Source organism: Hipposideros armiger, unplaced genomic scaffold (assembly GCF_001890085.2).
Source record: "Hipposideros armiger isolate ML-2016 unplaced genomic scaffold, ASM189008v1 scaffold_136, whole genome shotgun sequence".
Classification (NCBI taxonomy): Eukaryota; Metazoa; Chordata; class Mammalia; order Chiroptera; family Hipposideridae; genus Hipposideros; species Hipposideros armiger.
In genome coordinates, this window is record NW_017731486.1 from 55,498 (window position 1) to 71,289 (window position 15,792).

Genomic DNA, 15,792 nt, shown 5'->3' on the forward strand with positions numbered 1-15,792 from the left:
TGCAGAAAACCCACCTCTTTCCTCTAAAAAGTTTGCCTGTTTCAGGACACAGCTTTTCCCCTGACCTGGTAGATAACTCAAACTTCCTCCTCAGATTCCCAGAGTCACATAAAACCTTTCGAGCCACATGGACATCAGTTCAGTTATTTGTCATTTCAGGATATTGAATAACAACCTTTCACGAGCTGAAGAAGTTAATACGTCTCTATTGGCCCTAACTTAAAGTTAATCCTTTTGCCTGCTACTCCCAGGCTATACCTGGGCATTAGAAGAACAGTGATGTAATGACTTCCTGTGTCTCCCCTTCCTAGCTACTTAAAGATGAGCTCACCAGGCAGACAACTCAACTGTGAAAGAATTGGATTTTTTATTTTTTGTTTATTTATTTATTTGTACATCCACTGCTGTGTTTAGAGGTCTTGGAAAGTTAAGTCTGTGTAACCATGAATATGTATTTCAATAATTAGTTTGTTCACAGTCTTTTGAAGTGTTAATTTTCTAATTGATAGTAAAAGTGACTATCCATTTTACTTATCCATTTCCCCCCACTATTATTTATTTACATTTGGGATAGTAGTGAGTGTTAAAGGAGAGAATATAAGATAGGACAACAGAACACCATTCATTCTAAAGCCATTCTGATGGTGAAGGATCCATTGCCGATAGCTGATCCCTACATTCATTCCTGGAAAATATATGGATACAAAGTGTATGGGTACAAAGATACATTCATTCATTCTATAAACTTACATTGCACTGTTCTTTGCTAGGCACTATTCTTTGTTTTATATCTGGAAGAGCTAGAGATAAATAGTACTCACGTTTTACCCTCAAAGAATTCACATTCTAAAACTGAAGATAAACCTACTTATAATTATAATATGATCTGTTGATGCTAATTATCACAATATTTCAGGAAAACAAAACAAAACAAAAAAGAGTACCTTATACCTTGCCTACATAAGTTGGGAACAGGCTTATTTGGAGGTGATGCCATTTGAACCCATCAGAGACCTGAGAGATAGATTGAAGGTGCCCAGGGAAACAAAGAGGGGAGGATATTCCTAATTTAGGGAACCTAAGCAAAAGCATGGCTGTATAGGACTGAAATATGAACAGAAAGCATGTTTGGATGGGTACTCCTGCTGGGTACCTGCTGATTTGGGAGCAAATCCTAATTATATTCTACCTCATATGTTACCAGGAAATATACAGAATTCAGCCATCACCTTTAAATGCTGGCTTGCAATGATTAATGTTTGTTTAAACTTTTTCCCCTCAGGATGTGAACTTAACCTTAACTATGACAAGAAATCATTGTTATGAGACAGCCACATACAAATCAACAAAGAAGATTTCTTTACCCAGAGAATTGGCCAAAAAAAATCTCAAAACACATATTCTGCTCCTATTCTAACAACTATATATCATGAAGCTTATGTTTGCAATGATTTTCTGGCAAATAGCACAGGTTTAATATGGATGACTTGTGAGAAAATAAGTACCAAAATCAGAGTCCTGGGGCTCAGTGTTCACCTACTTGCTAAAACAGAACTCAGCTTGTTCATACCATAATCCAAGATTTCCTTTTTTGAAAAGAGAAGTGTTCCAAGTGCAGAAAAACTCACACTAAAGGAAACTTCACATTCCTTTACTTATTGGCCTTCATTTTCCCTAGGAAATGATGGTACTTCTGAGGCATCAATTGTACTACCCCATTGTGACTGTAATTTTAAGTACTATCAGCACCTCCTGCATTCATTGGCACTGAGACTTTGTGAATTCTTGCACATGTTGGGGTCAGAAGACATCAAGCTTTTTCTAGGTTCAGAGTTTCAGAATTTGCCTTTCCCGCTTGTTTTTCAGATAGGAGCATGTGGCTACATCGAAAACTTGGTTGAAAATAGTTGCTGGTTAATACAAGCTTTCAGCCTGGCCTGCACAGTCAAAGGCTATAAAATGCGTAAGTATGAACAGCAAATTTGAGAACAGAAGAACAAAGAAGGAAGGACAGCTGTATTGTTCTCATTTAAAAATTGGGCCAAAGCAAGTAAAGAAAAGAGGTAAATGTAGAGTTCAATCTCTACACGGAGGCTATAGGATTGTGCTGCATTGTGAATCTATGGCCATAACATGAAGTGCTCCTGCTCTAGGCACCTTGGATTGTCTTCAACAATCCCTCCCTGACAAAGAGTCCCTCCTGTGCCTTATGTTGTCAAGTGTTCACTTTGTGGTCAGCCTTGTGAATCAACATTCATATTGGATTTGAAGTGCATTGCCTTGCTTGTAATTAAATCAACTTATAATTGATTTGATGGATCAGACTGTTGCTTTCATACCTGTGTGAATTCCCAAGCCTGATCACACCACAGGTTTTATAAAATAAATGCTATTTTATAGAACAATGAAAATGGATGTTAATTTTAATGTTTTCTATTCTTTTGCCCCAGCTCGTGATGATTCTTCATGTAAACTACCCAGTGGTGAAGCAGGAATTATTTGGGACAGCATATGTTTTGCCTTCCTCCTGCTTCAGAGAAGAGTTTTCATGAGTTACTATTTCCTGCATGTTGTGGCAGATATAAAAGCTTCACAGATCCTGGCATCGAGGTAGGGTGTGCTTATCCTTCTTAGACTCCACCCTTCTTCTAGTGTTTGCCCCTGATCTTGTAGATTTAGAGGGAAAGGCTGGTAAGAGGTCTAGGTATTAAAAGGAATGCCATTGAGATTGGAGGTGGGGTTGAGGGGGGTGGTGTCAACAGCCAGGTGTGTGACCCCCTAGATTGCTGCACCCATCTCAGAGACACTGGCTAATTTAATAATGAAATCAGTGACCTCAGTAGATGGGAATCAGAGCCAAACACCAATGAACTGAAGTTGAAGGTAAAGACTTGGAGATAGTGACTGTGAGATATTTGATTGTGCAAGGGCAGTGATGTAAGACAATACATAGAAAAATGTGGGGTGTACATGGGTCCTTTTTCTAAGATTAGTAGGATTTGAGTATGTTTGCATGCTGATTAGCAGGTTTCCATAGCAGTAGAATGACTGCAAACGCAGGAAGAGAGGAATAAAGAGAAGGATGGAGTCCCTCAGGCTGCAGGTGGGGAAGGAACGTGAGCACAGGCAAACCTTAGACAGGAGAATGTCACCTCTTCCTCTGTCACTGCATGACAGGGCATCCACAGGATGGGTGGCAGGAAGATGAGCAAATAATTGCTTCCTGGCTTATGTTCTCTCTGAGAAGTAGGGAGCTAGGGCATTTACTAAGAGTGAAAGCCCTTGGCAGAATTTGAGATTTGAGAAAAATGTAAGAGGTTTGAAATAGCCACTAGAGAGGAGCAGAAGAAATTTCTGGGGAGTGTGCCACAACGGATAGTCTGCCAGTCATGTGTTCTCTCCACCACTGTTATTAGCCTATCTAAGCACAGGCTGGCACACCATTGGGATCCTGCAGGCCTTGGGATTTGCCAAGTGTATGTGACCAATAACAATGGGACAGAGTTGAGGATATTAAGAGATGTTGATGAAATCTATGGGAACTCTCAAACAGGCTTGAAATGTGAGAAAGAACAAAAAGGATTTGGAAGGATAGAAAGAAGAGAATCAAAGAGATGAGGTAGGAGACTGAAAATCCTGTTGATAGGGCTTGCACTCCAACTTTGCATATTTCCTTAAGGAATCCTTAGCTCATTCCACAACCTTTTCTGTGCATTGAGTAGAAAGCTAATCACTTCTCTTTGCAAATGTTTCCTAGTGTGACAATTATAATAGGGTCAAGTGAGTAACACTTTGCTGAGGTGTAATGTTCTGTGGGGTAGGTTTGAAGAGGCACATGGCTTTTAATGTCTTAGAAAACACAAACCATTTTATTTTTACTGACCTCCCAGGTTTGTAAGCAGCCACTCTCTCCCAGGCAGGCTGTGCTTTGTTTGCCTACTGGGAAGGGGCTTCTAGACAGGGCCTTGTAACTCCCAATCCCACCTAAGAAACTCCAGTCAACAGCCCAAAAAGAAATGCTTTAACCCTTAGTAATCATTTCCGGGTAAGGTGAGTAACAACGATAGAAATACTAACTTGTTCTGTTTCCAATTTTCCTTTAGAGGGGCTGAACTTTTCCAAGCCACAATTGTAAAAGCTGTAAAGGCAAGAATTGAGGAAGAGAAAAAGTCGATGGATCAGCTGAAGAGGCAGTAAGAATGCTTCATTTACTCTCCTTCTCCTTCCCTTTTATCTTTGGTTTGTATGATTTCATTCAACCACTATCAGCTCTCAAGAAGACTAACCTCCCTGAAAAACCTGTTCGTGTTAACTTTCACAACTGCCTAGGTATTTATTCTCATGTCAGGCTGTGACTTATGCTGCTAGACCAAAAATGGAAGTTGTTTAAAAGAAACATGGCTGCAGCCTGATGGAAGGGGAGATGGCTTGGGTAAGACCAGTGTCAAATCTTAGTTCAACTGCTTTCTTTGGAACCTTGAGCAAGTCATTCAAATTCTCTGAATTTCAACGTCCTGTTTTAAATTAGTGCCCATGAGTCTACCTGGGTTTTTATAAAGATTAAACAAGTTAATGAATGAGACAGCGTCTTGCCCAATGCCAGACACTTGAAGTAAATGATCATTACATCTGTGGGAAAGGGAATAGGTTCAGAGTCCTAGCTCTGGAAGGAAGGATCTCTAGAGGTAATATAATCTGGTCTCTTAGGGAAGAAACTGATGACCCATGATATTAGATGACTTAAAATCCGTAACTAACTAGAGGCAGCACTAGAAATACAACCCATATTTCCCTATATTTAGTTCAAGACCTTTTCCACCACAACATTCTAGAGAAGTCAAGTAATGGACTGACTTTACCCAACATATTTAAGAATTCTGAACTCTGTTTTTTGTTTTTAGCCCATTGTAAAGAATTTTCATAGAGTGAAATTTCTAGCAATGAATGGAACTTCTGAGGATTGGTAGCACTTCATGTGTTCAGGGGCCAGGTTTAAGAGCTGATGGTCTAAAAATCAGAACCTAACCACTTTTCCCAAGAAAATAAAGACATTCTATCACCCTACCAGGAAAATTTCCTGAGTTTGCTAAGACTGCTTCATTCTTTTATGACCTCACTTTTCCCCATGCAAAACTATTTGCTAGTATAAATTACACTATCCCATAGCATGGTTATTTTCACAAGTGAAGATATGATATTACATATAATATTGAATACAATATGATGTAACTGTTACTATTGTTATTTCTAGCTACCTAAATCAAGTCTAGAGAAATAACAAATTTGGATCCACATTTAGAATATGTTACCTAAATGAGACCTGTTACTATAATTCACATCACTCAATCTTTTCATTTGCTTAAGTGACAGAAAGTCAGAATAAAAAAGAATAAAGGTAATGATCATTGCAAAAAACAAACTGAAAATATTGTTTAAGCTACACAAAGCAGAATTAGTGCTTAAATCAGTTTAAAAACTTGAGCAATATATCCTGAATTTTAAGAAACTAAATTAAGAAATGAAACATTTCAGGAGAGCAGACCTGGGAAATAGAGTTTAGCATTACAGTTTCTGAATAGACTTCCTGAATAAGCAGACAAAATAAAAGGCACTAAATCAATAATTAAAGGTGAAATGAACCATTTTTCCAGATCTTATAATGGAAAATGTATCATTTTCCATATCTAATAAGATATTAGATTTGAAATAGAGGAGAGGCATATTGTCTAATAGAATACTTACGAACATTTGAGAAAAGACTTGCTATTTACAAAACAGTTCTCACACTCATATATCTTTTAATTTGATGTTCACAGCAACTGTGTAAGATAGACATATTATTTTTTAAAATGCAAAACATAGGAGAATAAAAGACTTACATTTCATAATATGCTTTGTTCAGATTGGTTATAGTACAAGGTGTCAGTGGACATAAAGTATTCCGTATCAAACTGTAGCATAATTATTATTGATCATATTATTAAGACTAGCATTTGTGTAGTGCAAATTAGCTTGGGTATATAAAAAAAATGGAGATACTTGTTACTAATAAGAAACTATTAAAAAGTCCCAAATATTGACCACTTTGTTCTTGATTTTAGCTATATACATAAAAGTACAAAACCAAAGTATAATCATATAACTATGGACGTGTTCTTGGCATTGCTGCTGCTCTTGCATCTTACAGGATGGATCGCATCAAGGCCAGGCAACAGAAATACAAAAAGGGTAAGGAGAGGATGCTGAGCTTGACCCAGGAATCAGGGGAAGGCCAAGACATCCACAAACACTCTGAAGAGGATGACGATAGTATGTCGAGACATTTCCCTCTTATTCAAATACCTTGACATTGAATAATAGCATGATTTGGGGTAGGGCTGTAAAATAATGTTACTTTTCATTCTGCCAATATTATCAATGTATTCTTTTTAACTTAGCAGGTTTTACTTTCCCATTGTGAATGGGATACATTTATTTATCTTATAAAGTACATATTTAATGAATCCATGACTTTACGAATATCCTTTCTTCAGCAAGACAACTTAAAAATCAACACATAACCTAGTTTCTATTTCACAGATAAGTGCTTCTGAAGAAAATGGACATGAATTTGCTTAATTTGTTCTTTTAGGGAAGATATTTCAGATACGCAACTTACTGTTATCCTTGATTTCTATAAATTTTATATGAAAATTAAGTATATATGCATATTTTATGTGGTATCTGAATAATAGCAGTTAGAATATCATATAGTTATTATCTGTTCCATTGAAACTTAAGATGAAATATATGTTTATTATATCTAATTATATATATATATATATATCAAATTAAGTTTTTAAAGGTCTTTTTGTAGATGTTTGCATGCTTTTCTTTTTGAAGGGAATGAAGAATTAATGCATGATATTTTCCAGTACATAGTCTCTATTATCACCAGTAAATTTATATTTTTTTCAGCCATGCATTAAAATAATCACACGAAAGATTCCTGCTTATGGGGTATTATACATTTTAACAAAGTATTTGCCACTAAATTGTTCTATAAATTTTGGGTGATGCTTCTTTATGTTAATTGAATAGAAAATTCAATGTGAAATGTATTTTTGACAGATAATCCCTTCTTTTTTATATTTCTTTCTATACCCTCATTTACTAAAAAGAAAATGAAACTGTGGCATAGTGTTAATAGAACATTTAGTATTTACCTTGTGAAATGGGCTGCTAATACATGTAACCTTTTTAGATTTGGTATAGTTCCTTTTCCTGACCTCGGATTACTTTTGCAACTTATCTAGATTTTGACAATTGAGATGTTAAAGCGTGGTTTTCAAAATTTGTTTTCTCACTTTCTAAGAATTAATATTTGGACATATTTTATTTTAGGAGAAGCAGACAAAAAGAAAGCCAAGGGCAAAAAAAAGCAGTGGTGGCGGCCTTGGGTTGATCATGCTTCCAGTAGGTTTTCTCGATCCTCTTACAATTTCATTGATTCTAACCCTTATATCCTTGACCAGAATTCAGGCGTCCCCATGACCTGTGTGTTCCATGCATGGTTTGATCCTTGTGACTTGATAGGGGGTCAGTATATAGGAAAATTGTGATGTAAATGGGTCTCTGAGCCCTGTAGATGGAATCTTCCAGAAAGATCAGCTTATTTTGGTGCTGGCTGAAGAAAGCCAAATGTGTTGCTTACATACTCCTGAGCACCATTTATGGGCTCGGAAAAGGAAGAATAATTGACACTATGTTATCCACTTCTGAGATCTAGAGCTCTGCTGGTATGTATTTGTTCTATGGCTGAAAACGCTTATTAAAACTGAGTTTCAGCTCCTCCTGGATGCTGGTTGAAGGATAATCATTATGAACACAGTGCTTGTGACCCTCTTTGTAAGGCACTAGGCATGGATGCCAATTAGCCTTCCCCACCCTCATTCCCAGAGCTTTAATTTTATTTGCATGTAAGGACTTTTGCCAGTTTATTAAATATAAAAATGAAGATAACTTAAAGTGAATTTACTTTCTCACTCTGCCTCCTCCTTAGTTTCAAAAAGACTCTAAAACTGCACTCCAAATCCAGTGTCCAGCATGTGGCTCAGAGCCACCTGAAGCTCAGCCATATGAATTAAGAGCAAAATCAGAAAACAGATTTTGAAAAGCAGAACTTGATATCCATATACAATTAGTGTTTTTCCCTCCTGGTCCTAAAGAAGAATGAGGAATTATGGACCTCAGTGGCTATATCTGTTCTGCTTAGCCAAAGAAATATCACTCACTATTGACCAATGGTATTAAAATGAAATGATCCATTTGAATCTAGCCTTTCTTAAATGTGTTAGAATATTGATTAATTATTAATTATTTTGAAAATTACTTGTAATGTCTTTCATCTTTTATGTCTTATACTATGTTTCTATAACTGTAGCTAGTGTAATCAGACAATGTCACCAAGACCCATAACATCACATGATGATGGAAGAGGCTCTACTAATGGGATAGTCAGAATCACTAGAAAATCAGATTGATCAGAATCTTTTCCCATACCTAATTCCTAGTGTCACCTAGATCTGGTGTTGGCCTCTCTTGCTCTAAAATAATTTTCTGAAATTAGTAAGCCAATTTAATGAAGCAATATTCAAAATTTGCTCAGTATATTTAGATGTAATTAAATTTAATCCCAAATATTGAATTTTAGCATTTTGACGGAAAAAAAAATCCATGAGTTATAAAGTTTCATCTAATTTGTTACCCAAGTCAGAAGACAAACATTCAAGTTGAAATTCTGTGTGACACTTTAATTTATTGTCCATTGGCATGTTAGTCATGCTAATAATCTAATAATGCATTGCACTATATGCCTATTTCTATCAAGTCACAAGTAAACTATGCCTATCTTTCTGTTTTTAAAGGGCCCTTTGCTAGTTAAGAGAGACCTATCCATTTCAAAATTATGTCAGACTGAATGCTTTGTCCTTTCAGCTGGGGTGAATTCCCATTGCAATCATTGTGGTTGTATTTCCTTTTTCATTTAAACATTGCATTTCAGAAGGAATTGGATACGGTCTTTGATAATCATTTTACAAGTTGGGAATAATTTAAAGAACTTCTTATGAAGGTTATTGACTTTAGATTTTCTGATTCATTTTACCCTCATTATATCAAGTTCTTGAAGACTGGTTTTAAACTACATGTGCCTCGTTCCAATACCTGATGGTGCAATAATGCAGGAATGTGTGTAATTCATGGTTTGGAATCAGATTCTGAGCATGGTGTTAAAATTTTTCTACAAAATGTATTTCTTTTTGCAAGCTTGTGAGGGAAAAAAAGGAATGAATATGTGGTTTATTTTTTAGGCTATAAAAGTTCCAAAACTTTTCTTCAGATCTAGAAACACTTTATTAAAAGCCCTTATTTCTTTAAAAGTCACTGGGCTTTTAAATAGATATTTCTTAGAGGTGCCAAATATAAAAATAAGTGTAGCTGATATACCTTTGAGTAAATCCATTGATAGTATAATAACATTGCTATGTTCTTCATATTACTGGTAAACATTCACTATTTTAACATAGTCTGCAAGTGACAAATCTCCAACTTCCATACCTATGTACACACATACAGATGCATTATTGCTGTTCAATGATACCTTCCATTCAGTATAATATGCCTTCACATCAATTCTATACTGCATAAGTCAATGCCAAGCCTGACTTTACTGTGAAATATTTGAAATAAGGAGCCCATCACAGAGGGTGGGATTTTAAAAGTTATTTTCATACTCAGTTGTTCAGCAATACCATCAACATCTATGATACATATGTGGACACAGACTGGAGGCAGAGTCTCTTTCTGAACTAACAAATGCATGTGTATGAATTTCTCTACTTATTAGTAGATAGCACTAAAGAAAATATTCTCTGTTATTTTTCTAGTTTTATTTCAATAACATTTTATAAAGGAATAGAAGACTCAACATTTTTCTTATTTTTTTAATGTGTTAATTCTACTTCTCATATACAAATTGGTAAAGTTTTTTAAATGATAAAATCAATTTATGACTGCTTGAGATGAAAAATATTTGGGCTCACAGTGTCCACATGGATGAAAGTTATAGAAGGTATGATTGAATACAATTTAAGCTACTGTTGATTTTAAAGCCTATAATGAGGGTTAAATGCTCAATCTTATAATACTCTGTTTTTACCAATGACCATGTGACATACAGTCCATAGAACTTTCCTGCAAATCTCTGAGCTTACATGAAGGCATTACTTTAATAGTCTCCTCACTGTCAAACGTAATGCTGTAACTTTGGTTTGTTCTTGCTTACTCTTACCTTATGTTGTATTGCATTTATTTCCTCAGGCCTGGACCCAGTACTCTGGGTCTGGTTCTTTCTTCAAAAATAAAAAATAAAATAACAGATCACAGTGCTTCTGTTCAAGGATATAAGGCCCAATTCATTCACTCTGCATCTTCCTGGATGGAGGCCTCAGATATGTCTGAAATCATGGGCAAAATTATTTAACTTTTGACCATGTTTAGTGATATTCAAGCAACTAATTTTAAACAAGCCAAGGTTTTCCATTACTTTACAATGTATAAGTCCAAAAGATAACTGAATATATGATGTATGTCATCCAAAAGACACCTCAGCATTTGAAAACTTAATATAACTTGAAAATGTTTATATGTTTTCCTACAATGATGGTACAGTTCTTATAGCATCAGAAATGTGTATACTGGGTCTCTTTTCTCTGATAAACTGAAAATAATGATCAAACTCATAAAGATTTGGTTCTTAAATTTCTTTAAATCTTTGGACATTTCAACTGTCTCTGTTCCCAACTCTTAGCATAGCAATATATCCTTGTAGAGCAAATACTTGGCAAAGCAAAGACGATCTTTACTGTTTGTGCTTTGTCTTATTATGGTCAGTACAGGTCTCTTCAAATTTCAATAAGCGGCTAGGACGCTCCTGGTTGACCAGAAGCCTAACAGCACTGAATTGTATGGACCATATCCACTGTGCCTCAGTCTCTCTCATGCTACATATAGAAACAGCCAGAGTGGTGGTGGTGGCATTATTGTGGCTGGGTATTTTTTTTTTATGTTATCTGCCCATTTTCTCGTATGGCAATGTGTTCTTAAAAAACAACAAACAAAAAAACTCTTTTGAAATATCTTGCCATATTTCTTATGTCCCTTGTGTCACCTTGTGGAGAAGCCAGGCCTGCATAGTATAAAGTGAGGTAGAACGTTGCTGACACTGTTTCTTGATCCTGAGTCTTCCTGACTGGCTTTTCTGCAATAGTTTGGACCCATTTAGGCAACACCAAATCCTCCACTTCACTTTGGCCTTGTCTAAAGGACCCAAATTGCCAAATTGTGAAATAATAAAATAGTTTTCAGTTATTTTGGTCATCTTAGTAACAAAACAGATTGCTTCAGAGTTGTTTTGATGCATCAATGTAAAATTTACAATGAAGAAGGAAGAAAATACCAGGTGAACCCAGTACTGACCAATTCTCTTACATACCATAGACAAGGCCTCATGCTCTATAGACCTAGTCATGCCAAAACCATGTAGCATAGCTTAGAATGATTATTCTTCATCTCTTATTTTTTTCCTCCCTACCAACATCTCTTGCTGTGGTCTTTTTATAGAAAATGTATGTGTATATTTGGGGGTGTGTGTGCATTTCATTGATAAGCTTCTGATTATCTCATATCTCTTTCAAGAAATAAGTAAATATTTTGTTTGCTTAGTGGTCAGGAGTGGAGATTATTATTTGTTTGAAACGGATAGCGAAGAGGAGGAAGAGGAAGAATTAAAAAAGGAAGAAGAAGAACCTCCAAGAAAGTCAGCTTTCCAGGTAATTATGAGATTGGGGAAATCATGTCCTTTGCTAGTTGAAGAGTTTTCTTTTTGACAGGCCGTGATTGCAGGCTTAGACTTCTTCTGCCATGTTCATATATGTTATAGCTCCCAGAAGTTTCTTATTTACATTTGAAATTGTTTACGTCTCATTAAATTAATGCTGCTTGCTCTCAGCATTGCTGTAGTTACCGCTATGCAAGAATGCGATTCCAGTCAGGTCTCCTTTCACTTGCGTCAAAATATTTTCTGATGCTAGAAACAAAAAATAAAGCCTTTTTGGGTGAATTTTATATTTCTGTTGCAAGTAGGAGGTGAGGAAAGCTTATCTGGCATTGCTTTGGATTGCATAAGTGGACTTATATTTCAATATGTGAAATAGTAGATCATGAAAATAACATACTTTTTTTGAAACAGATGGTCATTTAAATGTTAGTTTGTTTTGAAAATTAGTTTCATTTGTATTGCTATAGATTTGAGAATTCATTGAAATAATGAAACTATCTAGCACAGTTCTGCCTTTTTCAGCTTAACTGCCTTTCTTTTTCAGAACCTGCCATACCATTCTCAGTTATATAGCTCACTAACCTAAGTATAGTAGAATCAGTGAGTATATAATCAATGCTACCTAAACATGATGATTTGTCAATAGAGTTACATATGGGATGAAAGCTTACATATATTTTTTAAATGAAGGAGCCACACATTAGGAGTTGTTACCCATTAGTTACATTAGTTATATTCATCAAGCTAAGTGGTGTGTCCATGAAGCGGCCATTGTCAGTTTGCTGGCCAAGTCTTCTCAAGCTGCCAGGTTACATTCACTTCTGTCTTCCTAATGACATTGGAAAACTAAACCATTCACCTAGACAGCTTGCTCTCATGCTTTCTCACTGGCACCAGTGCTAACTATGTGTGTTTCTAGATGACTGTGTCTATGTGCATGTGTACTGCTGGCTTGTCAAATACTAATGACTTGACTTGTTTATTTTTATTCTAACCATCACTTATCATGCAGCAATGGAGAGACCCTGATCATCTTCACCATTTGAATGGATTTCTTCCAATGATTGATTATTTTCCTTATTCCTAACTTACAAGCAAAGCACATTTTATTCTAGCGTCAATGACTGGCACATATAAACCTAGTTGATGTAATTGTAGAGACAAACTCATACTGATGTCATATATTAAATTATTAGTTTCTTGTTTTTTTCTACTAATTACTCTTACTTTGTCCTTCTTTGTAGAGAGCTATTGGGAAGTTTGCATCAGCCATTTTAGCCTTGCCAAAGTCTGTCATTAAACTTCCCAAAACTATTCTACAGTATTTAATCAGAGCTACAAAGGTATTTGATGTTTACTGTGTGTGACCCTCTGCTCCGTAGATTGTTAGACAAGCGGATCCCTGTTGCTACATCTGCATTTTCCCTCTTCTATAGATCGTACAATGAAGGAATTATAAGAATTTGAAATATTAAACTTTTCCAAAAAGAGTTCTGACAAGGCAAATTTCTTAGTATTTGGTTCTTGTTTTTCAGTTGACAACAGAGCCTATCGAAAAATAGAAAGAGAAAATGTAGATACACATCTATTTTCTGTCCTCTTGTAGTTTTGTCTAAGTCACATCTCACTTTAAAAGGGTCACATCTGGTTGCATGCATCAGTTATGACGTGTAAAAAGTACAATAGTTTTTCTCAGAAAGCTGGTAAAATTACAAAGAAGTTAATAAAAAACTTATTGTGCTCCTTCTTTCTGGCTTCCTGGTACGTTTCCATCTTCGTAAACTGAATGTCATCTTCCATTTCCCATTCTGCATTCAGTGCAGCTCCTTATTAGGCTGTGCTGCCATGTACAGACCCGTGCCTCCTTCCCACATCATCAGGGATAGTGCTGAATAAAGTGTTTAAAGATTATTTGTTAATTCATCTAATGCACAACGGATTATCCAGTTACCTGTGCTGTAGTCATTTCATTACTGAAAATCATAGATAATGAATTACTATTGTATTTTAAAGAAAGCTGTTTCTCCCAACTGAGGCAAGCACTTCAGCTCTTAGGTCTTTATGCTCCTCAGGTGTTAAGCAAATGGTTTGGAGAGTGACCAAGACCAGTCCTTCTCACATTTCCCCATGGGATCTTATTTAAATGCAGGTTATTTAAATTCAAGAGGTCCAGTGGGGCCTAAAATTCTGTATTTCTCTCAAGCTCCCAAGTGAAGCGCAAGCAGCTGGTCCACCTTGAGTAGTAGGATCCAAAAGTCTAGGTTTCTGCTATTTTTTAAATGCCAAGATTCTGATTTTTAGTGTAATATTCACTGTTGCCACTTTCCTAGGAATCTCTTTCATTTCCCTTTTATAACTACTATATGTCTCTTCATTCATATAAAAGAATTTATATGAAAGATTATAATGTAATTATCCCCATCTTACTTTAAAAAAAAATCTTCTTACAGACAACATAAAGAAAGTCCTGAATCACACCTGAATTAAAGGACAGTTTATGAAACAACCAATTTCAGTTAAGGCTCTCCAACTTCAGTTCTCTCCTGTTTTAAAGATTAAATGCTTCTTTACATAATAAGTTTTCAGTAAAATGAGTCCCATTTTTCCTTAATATATATGATAAAATTTAAGATAAAATCAATAAAATTGAAGATTAAGTTGGGAATACAAACTAGTGCAGTACAGTTTGGAGAAACCAGAGGTCATTTAAAACATTTCCATGTATTTTCTACTTATGATTAGTGGTGCTTGTGTCTGATGCCCTAGAGCAGCTGTTCTCAACCTTTCACAGGGGTTGCCAAAGACCATTGGAAAACACATATTTTCGATGGTCTTAGGAACCAAGACACTGCTTCTCTATCCGTCTCCAGGCCCACATGCAGATACGCCCACATACGAGTACCTGGCCCCTGTGAAAGGGTCGTTCAACCCCCAAAGGGGTCAAGACCCACAGGTTGAGAACCACTGCCCTAGAGAGACCCATCAAATGATGACAGCTACAGCTACCAAGTAAGAATTGAGAATTTTCAGTAAGGAACTTCCATTTCTTGATTCAGTAAGAGTAGGGATGTTTCCTCCTCTGCCTTCATTATCAACTTTTTCCTGAAACAGATGGGCTGAGGCCAAACTGACCCTCTATCGAATGTTCCAGGAACTGTAAAATGTTTGTATTTCCAAACATCAAGATAATTTACCTACAATTAAGGACTTAACAAATGATTTTCTGCTCCTGCCTCGTTTCCTCTTATTTGCATTGTCTAAATTCTTATCTCAATGAGAAAGAACTAGTTGACTATCATATGTAGAAGCAGGAGTTCCCTTTTAATATAGTCAAATTTTAATGGTTCTCACCCTTTCTACAAGACCTCTTCAATTCGATACTAAGCTTCTCCGTCTCTCCTTCTCCCCTTCCTCACCAATGATTTAATTTTCTCCAGAGCAAAAGAATTTCTCTGGCTTGTGCACCTATTATATTCATAAATACAGAGTTACATTTTTATTTTCTTTTTTGGGGATTCTTGCATTATCTAAAAGCAATATTCTAATAACGTTATTTTTAAAGAAAATGTCATCATATTTTGCTCTTAAGCCTGAAATTTTATTTACATTTAGCAGAATAGATTTTTCTAAAGAATCAATATTTTGCAGAAGCGAGTTTGCATAATAAGATACTAAACCTCAGAGATATTTTTTTTTCTTTTTTTTACAAATGTTACCTTCACAGCAAGACCTTTCTTTTCTTTTCTTTTTTAAGATTTTTTTTTAAATTGGGGAACTGGGGGATGGGAACAGCACTGAGGAATTGGGGGAAGGGGATCAGACAAGTTGCTGTCCTTTTGTTCTTCAGTCTAGTTGTGGAGGACGTTGCTTCACTGGCCCAAGTTGGCACCATCATTGCGCTCTTCCTGGGCGAG

The 15,792-nt window shown here is 35.9% G+C and overlaps 1 protein-coding gene across 1 annotated transcript in view; it reads left to right on the forward strand.

The window, feature by feature from the left end:
* PIEZO2 (piezo type mechanosensitive ion channel component 2) overlaps positions 1 to 15,792 on the forward strand; it is a 133,331-nt gene that overhangs the window by 54,262 nt on the left and 63,277 nt on the right. The window contains exons 22-28 of the mRNA XM_019649942.1: positions 1,867 to 1,963; positions 2,451 to 2,610; positions 4,104 to 4,193; positions 6,188 to 6,309; positions 7,384 to 7,455; positions 11,764 to 11,870; positions 13,123 to 13,237. Of these exons, the coding sequence (XP_019505487.1) occupies positions 1,867 to 1,963; positions 2,451 to 2,610; positions 4,104 to 4,193; positions 6,188 to 6,309; positions 7,384 to 7,455; positions 11,764 to 11,870; positions 13,123 to 13,237 (763 nt within the window). The remainder of the gene's footprint in view (positions 1 to 1,866; positions 1,964 to 2,450; positions 2,611 to 4,103; positions 4,194 to 6,187; positions 6,310 to 7,383; positions 7,456 to 11,763; positions 11,871 to 13,122; positions 13,238 to 15,792) is intronic.